The sequence below is a fragment of the Monodelphis domestica genome, chromosome 6 (genome assembly GCF_027887165.1).
Source record: "Monodelphis domestica isolate mMonDom1 chromosome 6, mMonDom1.pri, whole genome shotgun sequence".
Classification (NCBI taxonomy): Eukaryota; Metazoa; Chordata; class Mammalia; order Didelphimorphia; family Didelphidae; genus Monodelphis; species Monodelphis domestica.
The window spans coordinates 89,872,570-89,888,242 of NC_077232.1; the positions used below are offsets into that span (position 1 = coordinate 89,872,570).

A 15,673-nucleotide genomic window follows, 5' to 3' on the forward strand; every position below is an offset into this window, starting at 1 on the left:
TTATAACTGCTGATTTCCGAGATATAAATGCTCACACTAAAATTGTAATAATCAACTCCCTGAAGCTAGTTAAAGCTGACTGCAGAACACCCCTGATCCCTGAGAGCAGGAATTATAGGTATGGTTCACCATACTGGGCAAGTTATTCATTATTTGATCATCTTAGTCATGCTCAACTCTTCGTGGCCCCATTTGAGGATTTCCTGGCAAAGATACCAGAGTGATTTGCCATTTCCTTCTCCAGTTTATTTGACAGTTGAGGAAACTGCAACAAAGTTAAGTGACTTGCCCAGGGTCACACAGCTAATATGTATCTGAGGTCAGATTTGAACTCATGAAGCTGAGTCTGCAGCCCAACCTAAAAAACTATTTGCTTGCTAAATGGAAGCTAAATTGCTAAATGGAAGCTAAATTGCTTTTTGCCCTGGAAGGCAATAAAAGTTCCAATCTCATTAAGACAGAGTCAGAAAACATAATGTACCTTAGTATCACCAAACACTTGTATTTTATTGGTCTACTCTATATTTTGGCTCTATACCATATATGCTTTTTTAATATTAGTGATAAAATCCTTGGAAACAAGGGCAAAATCTACTTCTCTCTAGCCCCTGCCATGACCCTCGACTTCCTGGTTTCAGCTAAAGCTCCCTATTGCCCACCTAGTAAAACTCAAACTCTTCAGCCAGGAATTCAAGGTACACCAAAATTGGACACTACCTTCCTATTGTAGTTATAGCTTTTCTTCTATCTACTATTAAAGATACATCATGGCAAAGAATTGGCCTTAGAGTAGGCCAGGCAAAGGTACTAATTGTGTCCTTTAATGAAATTAGTTGTATGGTTGCCATTAGATGCATTTACCCTGTAAGATGGTTTACCATAAGTATCTGTATTAGTAGTAAATTGTTCAACTAGATTTTAAGTTCCATGAAGGAAGGAATTGTGACTCATCTAAATTGTATATCTCACCCAGTGCTCTGCACATAGTAGGTGCTTAATGTTTGTTGAATAAATAAATAAGGCTCTCTCTCTTCCATTGATAACATCATAGTTATTGTGAAACACTAGACATTTGTGAATTTGTTATGGTGATATATCTATACCCTAATAGCCGTGAGGGCAAAGACCCTGTCATTTTTATCTCTCAGCAGGAAAAAAAAGAGGGCAAATGAATAATGAAGGAATGAATGAAGAGTGAGCAATATCTATGTTAAGCACAGTTTTCTTTCTTCAGACTAGAGGTAGCTCAGTGGTACAGTAGATGGCATGCTGGTCATGCAGTCACAATGACCAAATTCTGAGAATTTAATCAGATATCTGACTCCATTTGAGTTCAGATTCTGCCTCAAACTTACTAGCTATATGAACCTAGTCAAGCCACTAAATCTCATCCATAAAATAGAGATAATAATAGCATGTAGCTCCCAGTTTTATTGTAAGTGTAAAATGAGATAATATATGTAATAATGCTTTGCAAACTTTAAAGCACTTTAGAATTCTATCTGCTACTCAAACCTGGAACAACAACTTTTCCTAAAGTGGCCACGTTGGTGAAAATCATTTCACCTCTCATGGGCATATCTTTTGAAAGAACAGTTATCTTGTCATCATTCTTCACCATTTTGGGAAAACACTTTATATGTTTTTTTATTTGTTTTTTCTTTTATGATTTTTTCTTTTGATTTTTTACTCTCTATATACATATATAATTGCTAACTCTCATTTTACAAATTATTACTAATTGAAACATTTGTTTATTGATAATACCATGATTTTTTTATTACAAAAAATATGAAGTTGACTATTATAGGGACATTGGACCTGCCTTGTGTATGTTTCTATTTAGGCTGAAAGGTAAGATAAATAATTGGGGGGAAATTATTTTATATTTTATATATTTTATATATTTTTTCTTGCCCCATAAGTGTTTTGATATGAGGATTGGGCAGAACTGCGAACATGTTCTGACCCAGACAATCACGATCCAACTCAGACACCCCTGGTTTATGCCTATTTAATGTTTTATACATATTACCATAATTTGCCTTTATAGCGGAGAGCCCTTCAAATTTTTTTCAAAATACTGTTAATGAAGACTAATATGGTTTCTTATGGGCGGGTAGATGGTACAATGGTTAGAGTACCCCACTTGCAGTCAGGAACTCATCCTCCTGAGTTCAAATTTGACGTCAGACACTTACTACTTGTGTCACCCTGGGCAAGTCACTGAATTTACAGATGTTTACTGGATAGGTAATTAGCAAATCTCTCCAGTATCTTTGCCAAGAAAACCCCAAATGGGATCACAGAGTCAGACATGACTGAAAATGAAAAATAACTGAACAACAAACAATAAATATAGTCTCACAGGAAATATATTTTTCAAATTAATCAGAAAAAATTGTTAAATGCCTATCTTATATCTGGAGTTATTTCAGGCATTGACATATAAATACAAAATTATACTTTCCCTGTCCTCAAGTTTATTCTCGACTAATTCTTAGGGACCTCATAATACCAAATGCAATGCAAAGAAAATTTGATGATATATTTGTTGTGAATCAAATGATTTTTGTGTAGAGATTCCTGGTTCCTAAATATGTTATGAAATGGCATGGGGTTAGTCTACCTGGAAGTAGAGGACTTGGGTTCTTTTCCTTCTTATCTCAATCCCTTAGGGGAGGCATTTAACCACTATAAACCTCTTGTCTGTCCTGTTATAATATAACATAATATAATATAAGATTAAATTTTCTTACCTGCTTATGAAATGACACTAGCTAATTTCTTGAGGCCTTTCTTAAATCTAATACCTATGATTTTCAAAAAATATTTTCTTGAACAGCTGGAGAAAACATTGTTGTCTAGACATACAGTATGAGGATACAAGCTCTTTATCAGAAAATATTTATTGCTTTCCTGTTTTTGCTATTTCCAGATGCTTGAAAGGTTACCTGAGTTGACCAGGACAAAGTAACATGTCCTGTGTTTGCAAACCCTGGTAGTGTTTCTTATCTATTTCTGTGTGTTTGGTGGGATTGAGGATGTGACCTGTGGAAGGAAAGGCTAAGCATGTTAGCAATGCACTTCTCCACCTGAGAATTATGCTCTCCTCCCAAGTAATCCAACTATGGAATTCAAGAGCACAGATCTAATATTGAAAAAGAAATGGAAGGACATAGTTATAGCCAGGGACTTCAAATAGGCAAAACTCCCCTCCTTAATTGAACAAAATTTCTCCTTATTGCTCCCAAACTAGGGCAGGATTGTATGCCCCCTTCTAGAAGGCACTTCAGCACTTTCAATGACTTCAAATAATGGGTCTTCATTTATTTGTAAATAATCTAATACCAGCTCAGACTCCTCTCTCTAAGCCAAAGGCTCTTAATCTTTTTTGTACCAAGGACTTTAGTGGTCTCTTTGGTGAAACCTCTCACCTGTTCAAAATGATTATTACATCACTTGTAAAAATATAAAACATTTCATATCTACTATCTCATGTGATCCACAGAGCAACCTTCTCCAGTAGATAGTGTGAGTATAATTTTTCTCATTTTACAGATATGGGAGAGGTGAAGTTATTTCACCAAGACCATACAATACCGCCTGATGAAGAACCCAATCCAGTGACTTTTCCATGATATCAGGCTAAATGATTTGGATCTACATAGGGAGGTGGCCTGTGTTTTTAGAAAGCTATTAAATAATAGAGCTTCAGAATTGTAATTTCCTGATTCATTCTCATTCAATCCTATTGTCACTGACACAGATCTACTTTCATCCATGGTATGTACAGAGAAAGGGAAGAGGCACTGAACCAGAGGAAAAAGGAGAGTATTTCAGTCTCAGCACCTGAAATGATGCTTCTCCTGGCTGTGATGAATCCCTCCACTTTTGCCACTGACCCAACTCACTTCCTCCTTTGGGATTTCATACTATTAATAATTTCCTCTGTCTTTCTCTTTCCCTGTTTCCTGCAAACATACTTCACCCTCTGCCATTAAAACATTTTCTCTTTTATCCTGATATATCACCCTGTTCTCATTCCATGCTTTCTACTCTTTTTTATTACAAGTATAGATTGGATGAAATTGGATTCGACTAAATCTAATTTATTGAGGAGTCAAAATACATCTCCCAGTGATGTCATTTGTTTCCTCTTTGAGTATGAAGGGCATTAACAATTGTGAATAACATATTGATATACAAGATTATTCTACACTAGTTGGCTCCACCACTCATTCACTCCTCAGCCTCTTGGATTCTGGTTTCAGATCTCACAATTGTCCCAGATTTGTGCTCTCAGAGGTCATGAATAAATTTTTTTTTAGCATTTCAATAAATTATTTTAATTTTTTGAAAATTTTATTTAATTAGTCAATTTAGAACATTATTCCTTGGTTACAAGAATCATGTTCTTTCCCTTTCCTCTGCCACCCCTTCCTGTGGCCAATGTGCAATTCCACTGGGTTTTACATGTGTCCTTGATCAGAACCTAATTCCAAGTTGTTGATGTTTGCACTGGGATGTTCATTTAGAGTCTACATCCCCAATCATATCCTCATCGACCCATGTGATCAAGCAGTTGTTTTTCTTCTGTGTTTCTGCTCCCACAGTTTTTCCTCTGAATGTGCATAGTGTTCTTTCTCATAGATCCCTCCGGGTTGTTCAGAATCACTGCATTGCCACTAATGGAGAAGTCCATTACATTCAATTGTACCACAGTGTATCGGTCTCTATGTATAGTAACTTGTAATTCAGATAACATTCTCTCAAGTCTCATCTTCCTTGGACTTTCTATTGCATTTGGTTCTGTTGACTCCCCTCTGATTTTTCTTTTCCTTCCCTTTTATTACTCCCTATAATAATTCCATAACAGGCTTCTCTGCTTCTAGTCTCTCTCCTCTATAATCCATCTTTTATATAGCTAACAAATATTTTCCCTCTTGAAGTTCAGGTCTTGTATGTCACTCCCCTGATCAAAACATTTCAGTGGCTGCCTATCGCCTCTGGATAGAAAACAAATTTGTCCGTCACTTAAGGTATGAAACATGCTGGCCCTGAACTATGTTTTGAGGCTTTATTTCCCTTCACTCAATATTTGAGGCAAACTGGATTGTTAGCTATTCCTTGAACTCAGCAGGACTTTTTGTTTGTTTCTATGCATTTGTACAGACTGTCTCCCATAACTGGAACACTCTCCTCCCCATCTCTATCTTTTCTAAGTTTTTTTCTTCCTTCCAGACTTAGCTTAATTGCTTTTTCTTCATACAATATTCTCTGTTCCAGTTCCAACCTCTTATTTCAACTGAAATGTTCTCTTCCTCTACATTTTTCATAGAGCACTAAAGGCAGAACTCTCCTTTGCCCCAATAGCACTCTTCCACATGTGATAATTAACCGCAAACATGCTGCACCCCACAGGTAGGAGGTAAGCTTCTTGAGATCAAGAGACTATGCCATTTCTAATCTTTTGTATCTCCAAAACCTAAAATAGAGCTTTGTACAAGGGAGCACCCAATACATATTGATTCATTACATTGAATTAGACACCCCCATAATGCATGGCTTCTCTGAGACCATAATTTGAAGATACTCTGTTGTATTAGAAAAAGAGATGGATTTTGACTTAGAACACCTGGGTTCAACCTCTGGCCTCAGCCCCACTCCTCACTACTTAATAGTCATATAAAACTCTTAAAATTATTGTTTCTAATAGGATGCAATGTGGTCCACTGAAAAGAGAAATTTACTGTTATAGTACCAGGACTCATTCTAGATTTACAAACTTGTGACCTTGGGTAGGTCACTGTACACACTAGATTCTCAGGTTCCTGTTCTGTAGAATGAGGGGAATTGGACCAGATGGTGTCTGATTACCTGTCCAGTTCTACATCTAGAATTTCATGCTATCTGAGCCTTACATCATTCATCTATAAAAATAAAAAAAAGGATTAGAAGAGACAACATGGTGGCTCAGTAGACTGAGAGTCAGGCCTAGAGGTGGGGATCCTGGGTTCAAATCCAGCCTCAGACACTTCCTACCTGTGTGATTCTATGCAAGTGACTAACCCCAATTGCCTAGCTCTTACCTCTCTTCTGCCTTGGAATCAATACACAATATTAAGAGTTTTTTTTAAGGGAATAAGAATAATTGTACTAACTAGTTTCTAGGATTGTCATAGGTTTCAGAACATTAGAACCCCAATGGACCACAGAGATACTATAGGTGGAAATTTCTTAATTTGAAGTACGTGAACTTTTTCTTTTAACATTTTGACAACTATATAATTAGTTTTCTTTGTAATTCTATGTGTCTATGTATTACACATCTAAAATCATGAATCTGAGAAGAGGTCTATAGATTTCACAGTTTGTCAAAGTGGTCCATTACATAACAAATATGAAGAATGCCTGTTTTAGACCAATACTGTCATTTCTCAGATTAAGAAAGTCTTCCCACAAGAAGGGACTTATCCAAGAATAAATAACTAGTCAGCAGCACTCACAGGACTAGAATCTATGTCCATCCGTGAACAGATTGCATATCATCTAATCTAAATTTCTAAATATTATGATAGGTGTTGAGATGGGGAAAGTTCATATACTAAAAACCATTTTTGTGATGCTCTTTCAGGATTATATTAATCATATATCCTACTATCTTCTGAGAACAAATAACAATATATGTGAAAGTCGTTTGTAAAAAAAAGAATTCATTCAATGAATGTAAGTTGTTATTAGATTAATAATTACTTGCTATATTATTAATAGTAGCCATAATAATTCTTATCCAAGTGCTTAATTTCTCAATAGCCAAGGCCTCAGGTAGCTGGTTGTTAATATGCCTTCTGTTTCAAAGCCATAACTAGGACAGGGTGATGAGGTCTTGCCAAAGGGCACAAAACTTATCAGATGCCATATTTGGAGGGCACTGAAATCACTTAAAATATATTAATAGTATACAAACAGCAGAGCTTGGCATTTAAATAGCAAGAATAATTCATTTGAATAGGAAGGTAGCAAAAGAATTTTTATCCACCTTCCAGTCACCAATCTCCAATCAGATCTTTCACCAAAATACAAAGTTCAAAACTGTGATACTTGCATAGAATTTTTTTTTAAAGAGCCAAATTATAGCACTTTTAGGTTGCTCTTCCTTCAATTATGGCTTGGCTGATTCTTGAGGCAAGAAATTTCCTTCCATCTCTTCATCCACTCTAGGGAATTCTATTCACTTCCTTCTAGAGGAAAAATCTAGATGGTATATTCTTAGGGGTAGCATAGGTGACCTCGTTAACCTCTCTTCTCACCATGGCCCCTTCTCTAGATACAGATTGAGCTCTCATAAAATCCTTCCTCAAACACTCAGAGCAGTACTTGGATGTACAACACCAGGACTTTCCTGATTTTCTTTCCAAAGGAGGTGAAGCCAACAGAGTATACTTTTGGTATCTCCAGCACTTAGCACCATGCCTAATAGGAAGCAGGCATTTGATTTGACATGACAAGTAGGACACTCTCATAGATTTGACTCCTAGGTCTCTGCTGCTCAGCCATACCTACCAACCTTCCTAAACTCCTGTCCTGTTTTAGCCTCACACATTCTTTGCATTTAAAAGGTAACTGAGTTCCTCCAAACAACAGATTAGTAGCCTTCTCCAAATTTGTTACCTTCCTTAAGAAATTGGGCTAGTACAGCTCCAATAAAAAATGAAGTCATTTTTTGACTTCAAAATGTCAATCAAAAATTGACATTTTTGACCAAGTCATCGTGGTGGTCTCTTCTGAGTATGCCATACACCCCATACACCCCATCTCTGTTCTTTCCCACTCCCTTACTCATATACACTCCTCTATTTTAACACTATTAACTGAGATTTATATATTGCTATAGTTGAAAAAGACTTTTTGGAAGTCAAGGATTCCTAATTTGGTGTTTGTGAATGTTTTTAACATTTTGATAACTGTATTTTAATAGAATTAGTCTCTTTGGCAACATTAATGTATTTTAAAAGACTTTTTTTTCTGAAAGAGGGCTCGTAGATTTTATCATATTGTCATAGAGGCCCATAATATGCAAAAAGTTTAAACTCCTGGTTTTAGACATAGTCGAAAGCTGACAAGATCTCACTTCTCATTCTTGTCCCTTCCAGTGATATGGTACACTAGAAACATGTATATAGAGTATGAGACATCTCTGAGATTACTGGCAACATGACCTAGAACGAGTCATTTGTACATCTTTGGGCTTTAATTTTGTTACCTGCAAAATAAAGGAATTTGACTAGTTGATCTCTATGTTACTTTCTCGATCTGAATTCTGCATTCTTAGTGGCCGATATCCCCAAGTGAAAATTCTCCCAGGGAGGGAGAGTGGTGAGGATGGGAATGGGTTGTATTCCTCATTCAGCCTCTTGCACCAAAACTCTAGAAGAAATCAGATTGCAGGTGTAGCCTCACAAAATCAGCAAAAATACTTAGCAGCCTTTTTGTAAACATGTTAAAATGCCAGCCTTCGAAGTCAACTCTCCATTTTGGAAGATTCAAATCACAAAACTCCTGCACATTGAATCCCTGGGTCCTATAATCACTTGTTCTTCCTTCAGGGGACGAAAGTCCTGAATATACAAAGACTTTCTTGTTCATTTTCAGCAAGCCTCGATTCACTTCCAGCAGTCTATTTCAAGGATCAACTTAACCAGCTACATAATGATTACACTTAAACCCTTTTCAATTCTTTAAGGGATTAATTTGATCCATAGGTTGAGAGATAAATGAAGAGGCTAGTGAGGGCTAGGAGTCCAAAAATCATTACCATTAAAGGATTTGTTAAAACTCATGTGTGTAATAACAACTTGTCAAGTCAGTGGGAATTCACTTCTTTCTTTCTGTCAGTCCATTAAACTCAGAATCAGAAAACTGGCTGTGAAGGACCCTTAAATATTATCTAGTCAAACTCCTCTCCCCCATTTTATGGAGGATGAAATACAAGTTCAAGAGGAATGAAGAGATTTACCTAAGGTCACAAATTAGTTTGTAATTAACTTTACCATTCTGTTTCTCTATACCCAGAAAGATCATAAAATCCTAGCGTTGGAAGGGGCCCAAGATGTCATGAAAGTGAACTGCCTCATTTTGTAAAGGAGAAAACTGTTGCTGGTCATGCAATCTTCTTGAAGGCAATTTTCTCTACATAGCCAGTGCCGTGTATCTACTTAATGAATACTAGTTGAATTAAATTGAAGTGACTTTATTAAAGTCACACAATGAGTTAGAGGCAGAGCTAGGACATTGGGACAATTTTCAAGGACTACAGAATAGAGCTGCCAAATGTGCAATGGGCCTGGGAGGAAATCAGTGACTAGCTCACAACTACCTCTTTCGTCTCTCTATTAGCTTGCTAATTTTTTTTCTCGGTTCTTTCCTAACATCATGCATAAAATATAAGCAGTATGAACAGAAATCCTCCAATCTCCTGTCTCCCAAACTACACCACAAAACCTTCTCCCCACCCCATATGGGAATAACTTTGATCACCGCAGACAGACTAATAATGTGATGTAGAACAGGCATCTCCAGGAGGTACTTACTTTTCTCTGTTGAAGATGATAAATTCTTTCCTCACTGTTTCTAAACACTGCTGTAGGTGTCCATTCTTTCAAAATGTCAGGAAGAGGTTGATCATAAATGAAAGAAAACAATCATGGAGACAAAAAAGGAACCCATGGTGAATAGAGAATTCATCACTGACTCAAATAAAAGGTGGTTTCAGGGGAATGAATTCAGAAAATGGGAAAGAGTTTGGAATTTAGAGGGATGATTGTACTCAAAATTGTCCCCAAAGACCTTTGATCTCTTTCTTTTCAGGAGCAAGGCTGTTGATGACTATATGTCCATTTCAAATAACTGTAGAGAAGAGTGAAACTGCTGATGGTGATTTTTATTTCTTGCTGCTTAGAATTTTCATTGGACCAAATTACTATGCATTAATGTCATGCAAATCTATGAAGCAAAGCTAAGAAACTTGTGTGACAAAGAGTAGCAGCCAGGATTCACCAGAGTGCTCTTCACAAAGGAATACAACACATTTGTTCAAATGATAAAATTGGTTCTAGTGTTATAATGAAAAAAATTTTGGCCTCCTGCTATTGCGTGTTATGTCTACAGGTTTCTACATTGCAATACATTTTCTTTCAAAGGTTGACTTTTAATTACAGCATCAATATAACGATTTTTTGAATTTTCCCCAAGCTTAATGTGATAGGTTTGGGGAATGATTTGGTTTCCTTGGGCTACACGTTGACCATCTCTGGTATAAATATGAAGGCTAATATTTACTTGCCTTCCTCATTTAAGGATATAAAAAAATTAAAAAGCATTTATTTGTGAGGAATATTTGACTTACTATACTTTTGTGAAGTGTCCTTTGGGGTCTCCACCAAAAAAAGGCAATTTGTAGTGATTTGATAGTGGCTCTAAACATCATCTTTTTTATGATCAACTTGTGGCAATTTTTAAAACAAAAATGACAGTGTGTCTAGGATTTCAACCACTTTGGATCATTGGAGTCCCGTTTTTAGGTGGTCTCAGGCAGCTAAGTAGTACAGTGGATAGAGGAAATGGAAAACCTGAGTTCAATCCTGGCCTATCTGTGTAAGACTGGGCAAGTTATGTATAAACAGAAGTTATATAACCTCTGTTTGCCCCAATTTCCTTAACTGTTAAATAAAGATAATAACACTACCTACTTCATGAGGTTCTTTTGAGGATCAAATGAGATAACATTTGTAAAGTGCTTAGCGCAGTGCCTGGCACTTAATAAATGCTATATAAATATTGATTCCCTTCCCTTCTCCATATGGAATCATTATACTTTCCAGTCCCCAAATCAAGGAAAGAGATACTAAGCAGCCATGTGAATATTCTCTAGTATCTCTCTCTTGTTGCTCCAGCATTTTAGGAACAGCAATGGATCCTTCTCCAATTGCAAGACTGATTCACTGGAGATGAGAAAGAGAAGAAGGATGCATTTGGCATCTTCCAATATTTCTTTCTCCTCTGTTACTGGCTAGATGAGCTATTAATCAACACCAGGCTAATCACAGAAGTAGAATTAAAACAATAGCTGAGCTTTTGGTCAATATCAGAATAATTTAAATAATTTGTGACTGATCTGATGACAATAATTCAAAGAAGTAACAATTAAGGAAAGAGGAATAAAGTATAGCCTCTCCTACTTAAATTTTTCTGTATCCCACAAAAATTTCTGGGGATCCATTGATAGAAAATTTTACCAAATGGCCTAAAGTATAGGATGTCTCCTTAAAATTTTAAGTCTCCTTAAAATGATGAAAATACTCAACTTTGTTCTCCACAAGGCCACCCCCAGTCTCAGACCTTCATTTGAAGAAGAAATGAAGGGGATCTTGTCCTCCATGTACCACAACCCAGCACCTACCAGGGCACAGCTTTCTTTTCCTCCATCTTTGGATTTGTTTTTGGCCAGCCTCTTCTTCTTTTTATGAAGGGGTTTAGATTCTAGAATCATTTCCTCTAATTCAAAAGTTGGATCACAATTCAGCCTCCCCTTCTGTTACCAAAACAGAAAACAAACATAAAATTTCTTTATGAAATTGAAATCTTTGTCTTTGGTATCTGATGGTGCTCCATGTGATTGATGCCTTTTAGCACTCTTGATTTTCTGAAAAGCAGCCAAATGGAGACTCCAAAATTGTCACCAAGAAGAATTAACTGAAGATTTTCAATAGAGAGTAAGAGCACTTGGATTTTAGCCCTTATCCCATCCAGTTTTAGCAATGAAAAGCAGAGAAAGAATTCAAACAACTCTCTGAAACCTGTATTCCATTGATATCCACAGGCAAGGAGCACATACACATGGAGGAGGTGGGGGGAGGGTGGGGAGAGAGAGAGAGAGAGAAAGAGAGAGAAAGAGAGAGAGAGAGAGAGAGAGAGAGAGAGAGAGAGAGAGAGAGAGAGAGAGAGAGAGAGAGAGAGAGAGAGAGAGAGAGAGAGAGAGTAATGGGCCTGCACCACTCCAAGACTTTTACACCAATTGGATTTATTCTTTGGTCACTCAGGAAGCCTTATAGAGGATAGAACTCTCCAGGACTTCAATGCCAGAAGTGAGTGAAATGAGTTGGGAAACAGGCCTGAACTAAGCTGCATCAATCAATTGAGATACAGCCAAGGTCTTATAGTTTAGTGTCATAGAAAGAACTCTACCCTTGGAATCTCAGAATTTCCAAATCTTAGAGCTACAGGCCATTCAGGCAATTCAGATCTGAATAGAAATTATTTCTGAAACATGACCAGCGAATGCTCAATGGGTCTTCCACCTCCTAAGGAAATCCATTCCATCTCTGGACATTTGTTGTTAGGAAGTTTTTTCTTCAAATTATAGAGGAAAATGCTCATGAATTTGCTCTTGGGGCCAATCAAAATAAATGTAATCACTATTGTAGTTAAGTGACACAATTGATAGACTCTTTGCACCTGGGGTAAGGAAGATCTGAGTTCAAATATTATCTCAGACACTTACTAGCTGTGTAACCTTGGGCAAGTAATTTAACCTTCATCTGCCTTGGTTTCCTCATCTGGAAACTGGAATTTAAAAAGTAAAGAATTAAACACACACATTCACAGAATTTAAAAAAAAGAAATCAATTGAGCCAAAGACTTCTATGAACTTCCCAAGAATTGGGTGTTGGAAACCCCCCAGTATGCTCTTCTTCCCAGTACTCAACTTCCCAGTACAACAACAAGCCTAAAAATGGAAAAGCCCACTAGAGAAAAATGGGAAGCTTTAAAATAAGGAAGGAATCCTTCATCAGGGATTAAAGATGCTCTAGTGATCATTATCACAAAGCTACCACTTATATGGCACTTTAAAGTTTGCAAAGCATTTTACAATATGTCACCTTATAATATCCTCATAATGGCTCTATGATTTAAAGGATATTATATTCCCATTATACAGATGAGGAAACTGAGGCTGAGAAAGGTGATATGACTTGTCTAGGGTCACACTAGTAAATGTCTTAGGTAGGCTTTAAATTCAGGTCTTCTTGACTCCATATCCACTACTCTATCCTCTGCACAATTCAGTGGACATTTATATGCCTTTTACTATACCTCAACCTACCTTTCCAGCTTTATCTTCCTATTTAATCTCTATAAATCAAAATGACAATAACAACAACAATAGAAACAACATAAAAAGCAGTATCTAACACTTATATAGCCCTTGAAGGTTTGCAGAACTCGTTATCCTATTTGATCCTCAAGGTGAGTCTGTGAGGTAGTTATTAATCTTATTTTGATCAAACAGATGAGAAACATTGAGGATAGCAAAGGTGGAGTGACTTGCTCTGAGTCATGAGTGTCTGAGGAAAGATGTGAATTTTGGTCTTCCTGACTAAGTCTAACACTTGCTCTACTATTCATGACTGGTCTCCTCATTGTCACTCCTGTGCCCACCCACAGCATATCTTCAATTCTTCTACTCTATGCTTTGGCTCATGAATTTTCCTTTCAATGACTTCCTTAATAGTTTCCAACTTGGCCCTTTGATATCCCTCATCCCTTGGTCACACATTAGATAACATATATGATTATATATATATATATATGTTTTGTTTTTTAAATTTTTAAACCCTTTCTTTCTTAGTAACAACTCTAAGACAGAAGGGCAAGGGCTAGGCAAATGTAATTAAGTGAACTTGCTCAGGGTCACACGACTGACAAGTGTTTAAGGTGAGATTTGAACCCAGGTTCTCCTGACTCCAGGCCTGGCTCTCTATCCACTAAGTGACCTAGCTATATCTAAAATATATATGATCTGGAATTAAAGACTTGGCTTTAAATCCTCACTCTAATTGGACTAGGAAATTTAACTTCTTTAATCCTGGTGGGGGGATTTTGAACTTATAAGAACCTGTAAGTACCTTTCCAATTCGAAATATATGTTCCTAGTTTCCTAGTCTTTGCTAGTGTCTCTCTGGGTAACTTTGGGTACATCATTGTAACTGCTTTAAGGGTCCTCTTATTCATCTGTAAAGTGAGGAGTCTGTTACTAGATGATATCTAAGGGCTTTTCCAAGTCTGACCATACACTTTGTGTATGTTCTAAAGTTCCTGTAAGGTCTTACATTCTCTATCCCAAAGTTCATCCTGGATCTATCTCCTTTCCAATCCTCACATTCTGTTTTCTTAGGATCATAGATCCTAAGAATCTAAAGCTAAAAAGAAAGTAATTCATCTAAATCCAACATCTTCCTTTCACAGGTGAAGAACTAAGACTTGGAAGGTTAAATTACTTGCTCAAGGTCATATAGGTAAGTAGCAAAGCTGGGATTCAAGTTAACTTCCACTGAAGTCAAATTCAGGACTTTTGTCGTGGTTCCACACTCTGCTTTATTCCAGAGTTCCCATTAGTTTTGCTATTCTAAGTACCCCAAACTTAAGGTCTTTTATAGCTCTAACAGTCTCAATAAGAATAATAACAATAACGCTTGCTAACCAAATTCTTATTTGCCAGGTTCTTCAATGGCTTTGAAAGATCTGTCTTTCATTGGATTCTTTCTCATTAGTGATCAGAGGAGACATCAGGCAGCCAAAGAGAAACCAAGGACCTCAGTGTCAGAAGTGAAGCTCTCCATCCTGGCTAATCAGGTCCCAATGAATTTTAAATGGAGACAAATGCTAAGTGAATGATGCCTAGGGTTGTAAGCAGGCTACAATCTTAATATGAATTGAGTATGACAGGACAATCCCAAAGTTCATGAAAGCTTAGCCTATATTAATAGAATAATCCTATCCAGAATTAGTGAAGGTATCACAATCCTTCTCCCTTGTGTCTTAGACAAATCGTACCTGAACTTACAGCCCCACAGACCTGCCTGGAACTTCCTTTGTTGCCACTTTCACCAGTACTGGGCTGGGCTGGGCACTGAAATAAGTGACTAGAATAAACCGGGGTGGTATAGGGATGTTTGTAGGTGGCTTTAGGGGGAGAGGAAGAGGGATACTAGTACAAATAGCAAGCATGGACTCCAGAGTTTGGTAATAACAGGGGTTTGTGCAAACCTTAGTAGCTGCCTGAAAACATTTAAAAATCTGTCATGAGAAAAGGACTTGGATTTGTTCTGTTGGACCCTAAGAAGCTGAACTAGAAACAAGACAAAGAAGGCAGAGAGGCAGATCCGGGCTTGATATAGGTAGAAACCTGCCAAACAATGAGAGCTCTTAGAGAGTGGATTGCTTTCAACTGTGATCTTCTAGCAGAAGCTGGGTGATCATTAGTTGGGTGTGGTATAGAGGAAATACTTGAGAGGCTATAGATTAGATTAAATGGCACCAGAGGTCCTTATGCATACCTGAACTATCCTGTTCTGTCTTATGTGCCAGATTATAGGAAAGACATTGACAAGCTGGTGCATTACCCGCTTTTTAGTTGTTTAGTCATTTTTCAGTTGTGTTTAACTCTTCACAATGCTTTTTGTGGTATGCTTGGAAAATATATTGGAATGGTTTCCCAGGTCTAGCTCATATTACAGATAAGGAAACCAAGGAGAACAGGGTTAAATGACTTACCCAAGGTCATCCAGCTACTAAAATATCTGGGGTATTTGAAATAATGCCACATGAGGAT

General features: G+C 37.1%; 1 protein-coding gene across 1 annotated transcript in view; it reads right to left on the reverse strand.

The window, feature by feature from the left end:
* STK32B (serine/threonine kinase 32B) overlaps nt 1-15,673 on the reverse strand; it is a 384,972-nt gene that overhangs the window by 8,585 nt on the left and 360,714 nt on the right. The window contains exons 10-11 of the mRNA XM_007496744.2: nt 11,462-11,593; nt 9,594-9,658 (exon numbers count right to left, since the gene is read on the reverse strand). Of these exons, the coding sequence (XP_007496806.1) occupies nt 9,594-9,658; nt 11,462-11,593 (197 nt within the window). The remainder of the gene's footprint in view (nt 1-9,593; nt 9,659-11,461; nt 11,594-15,673) is intronic.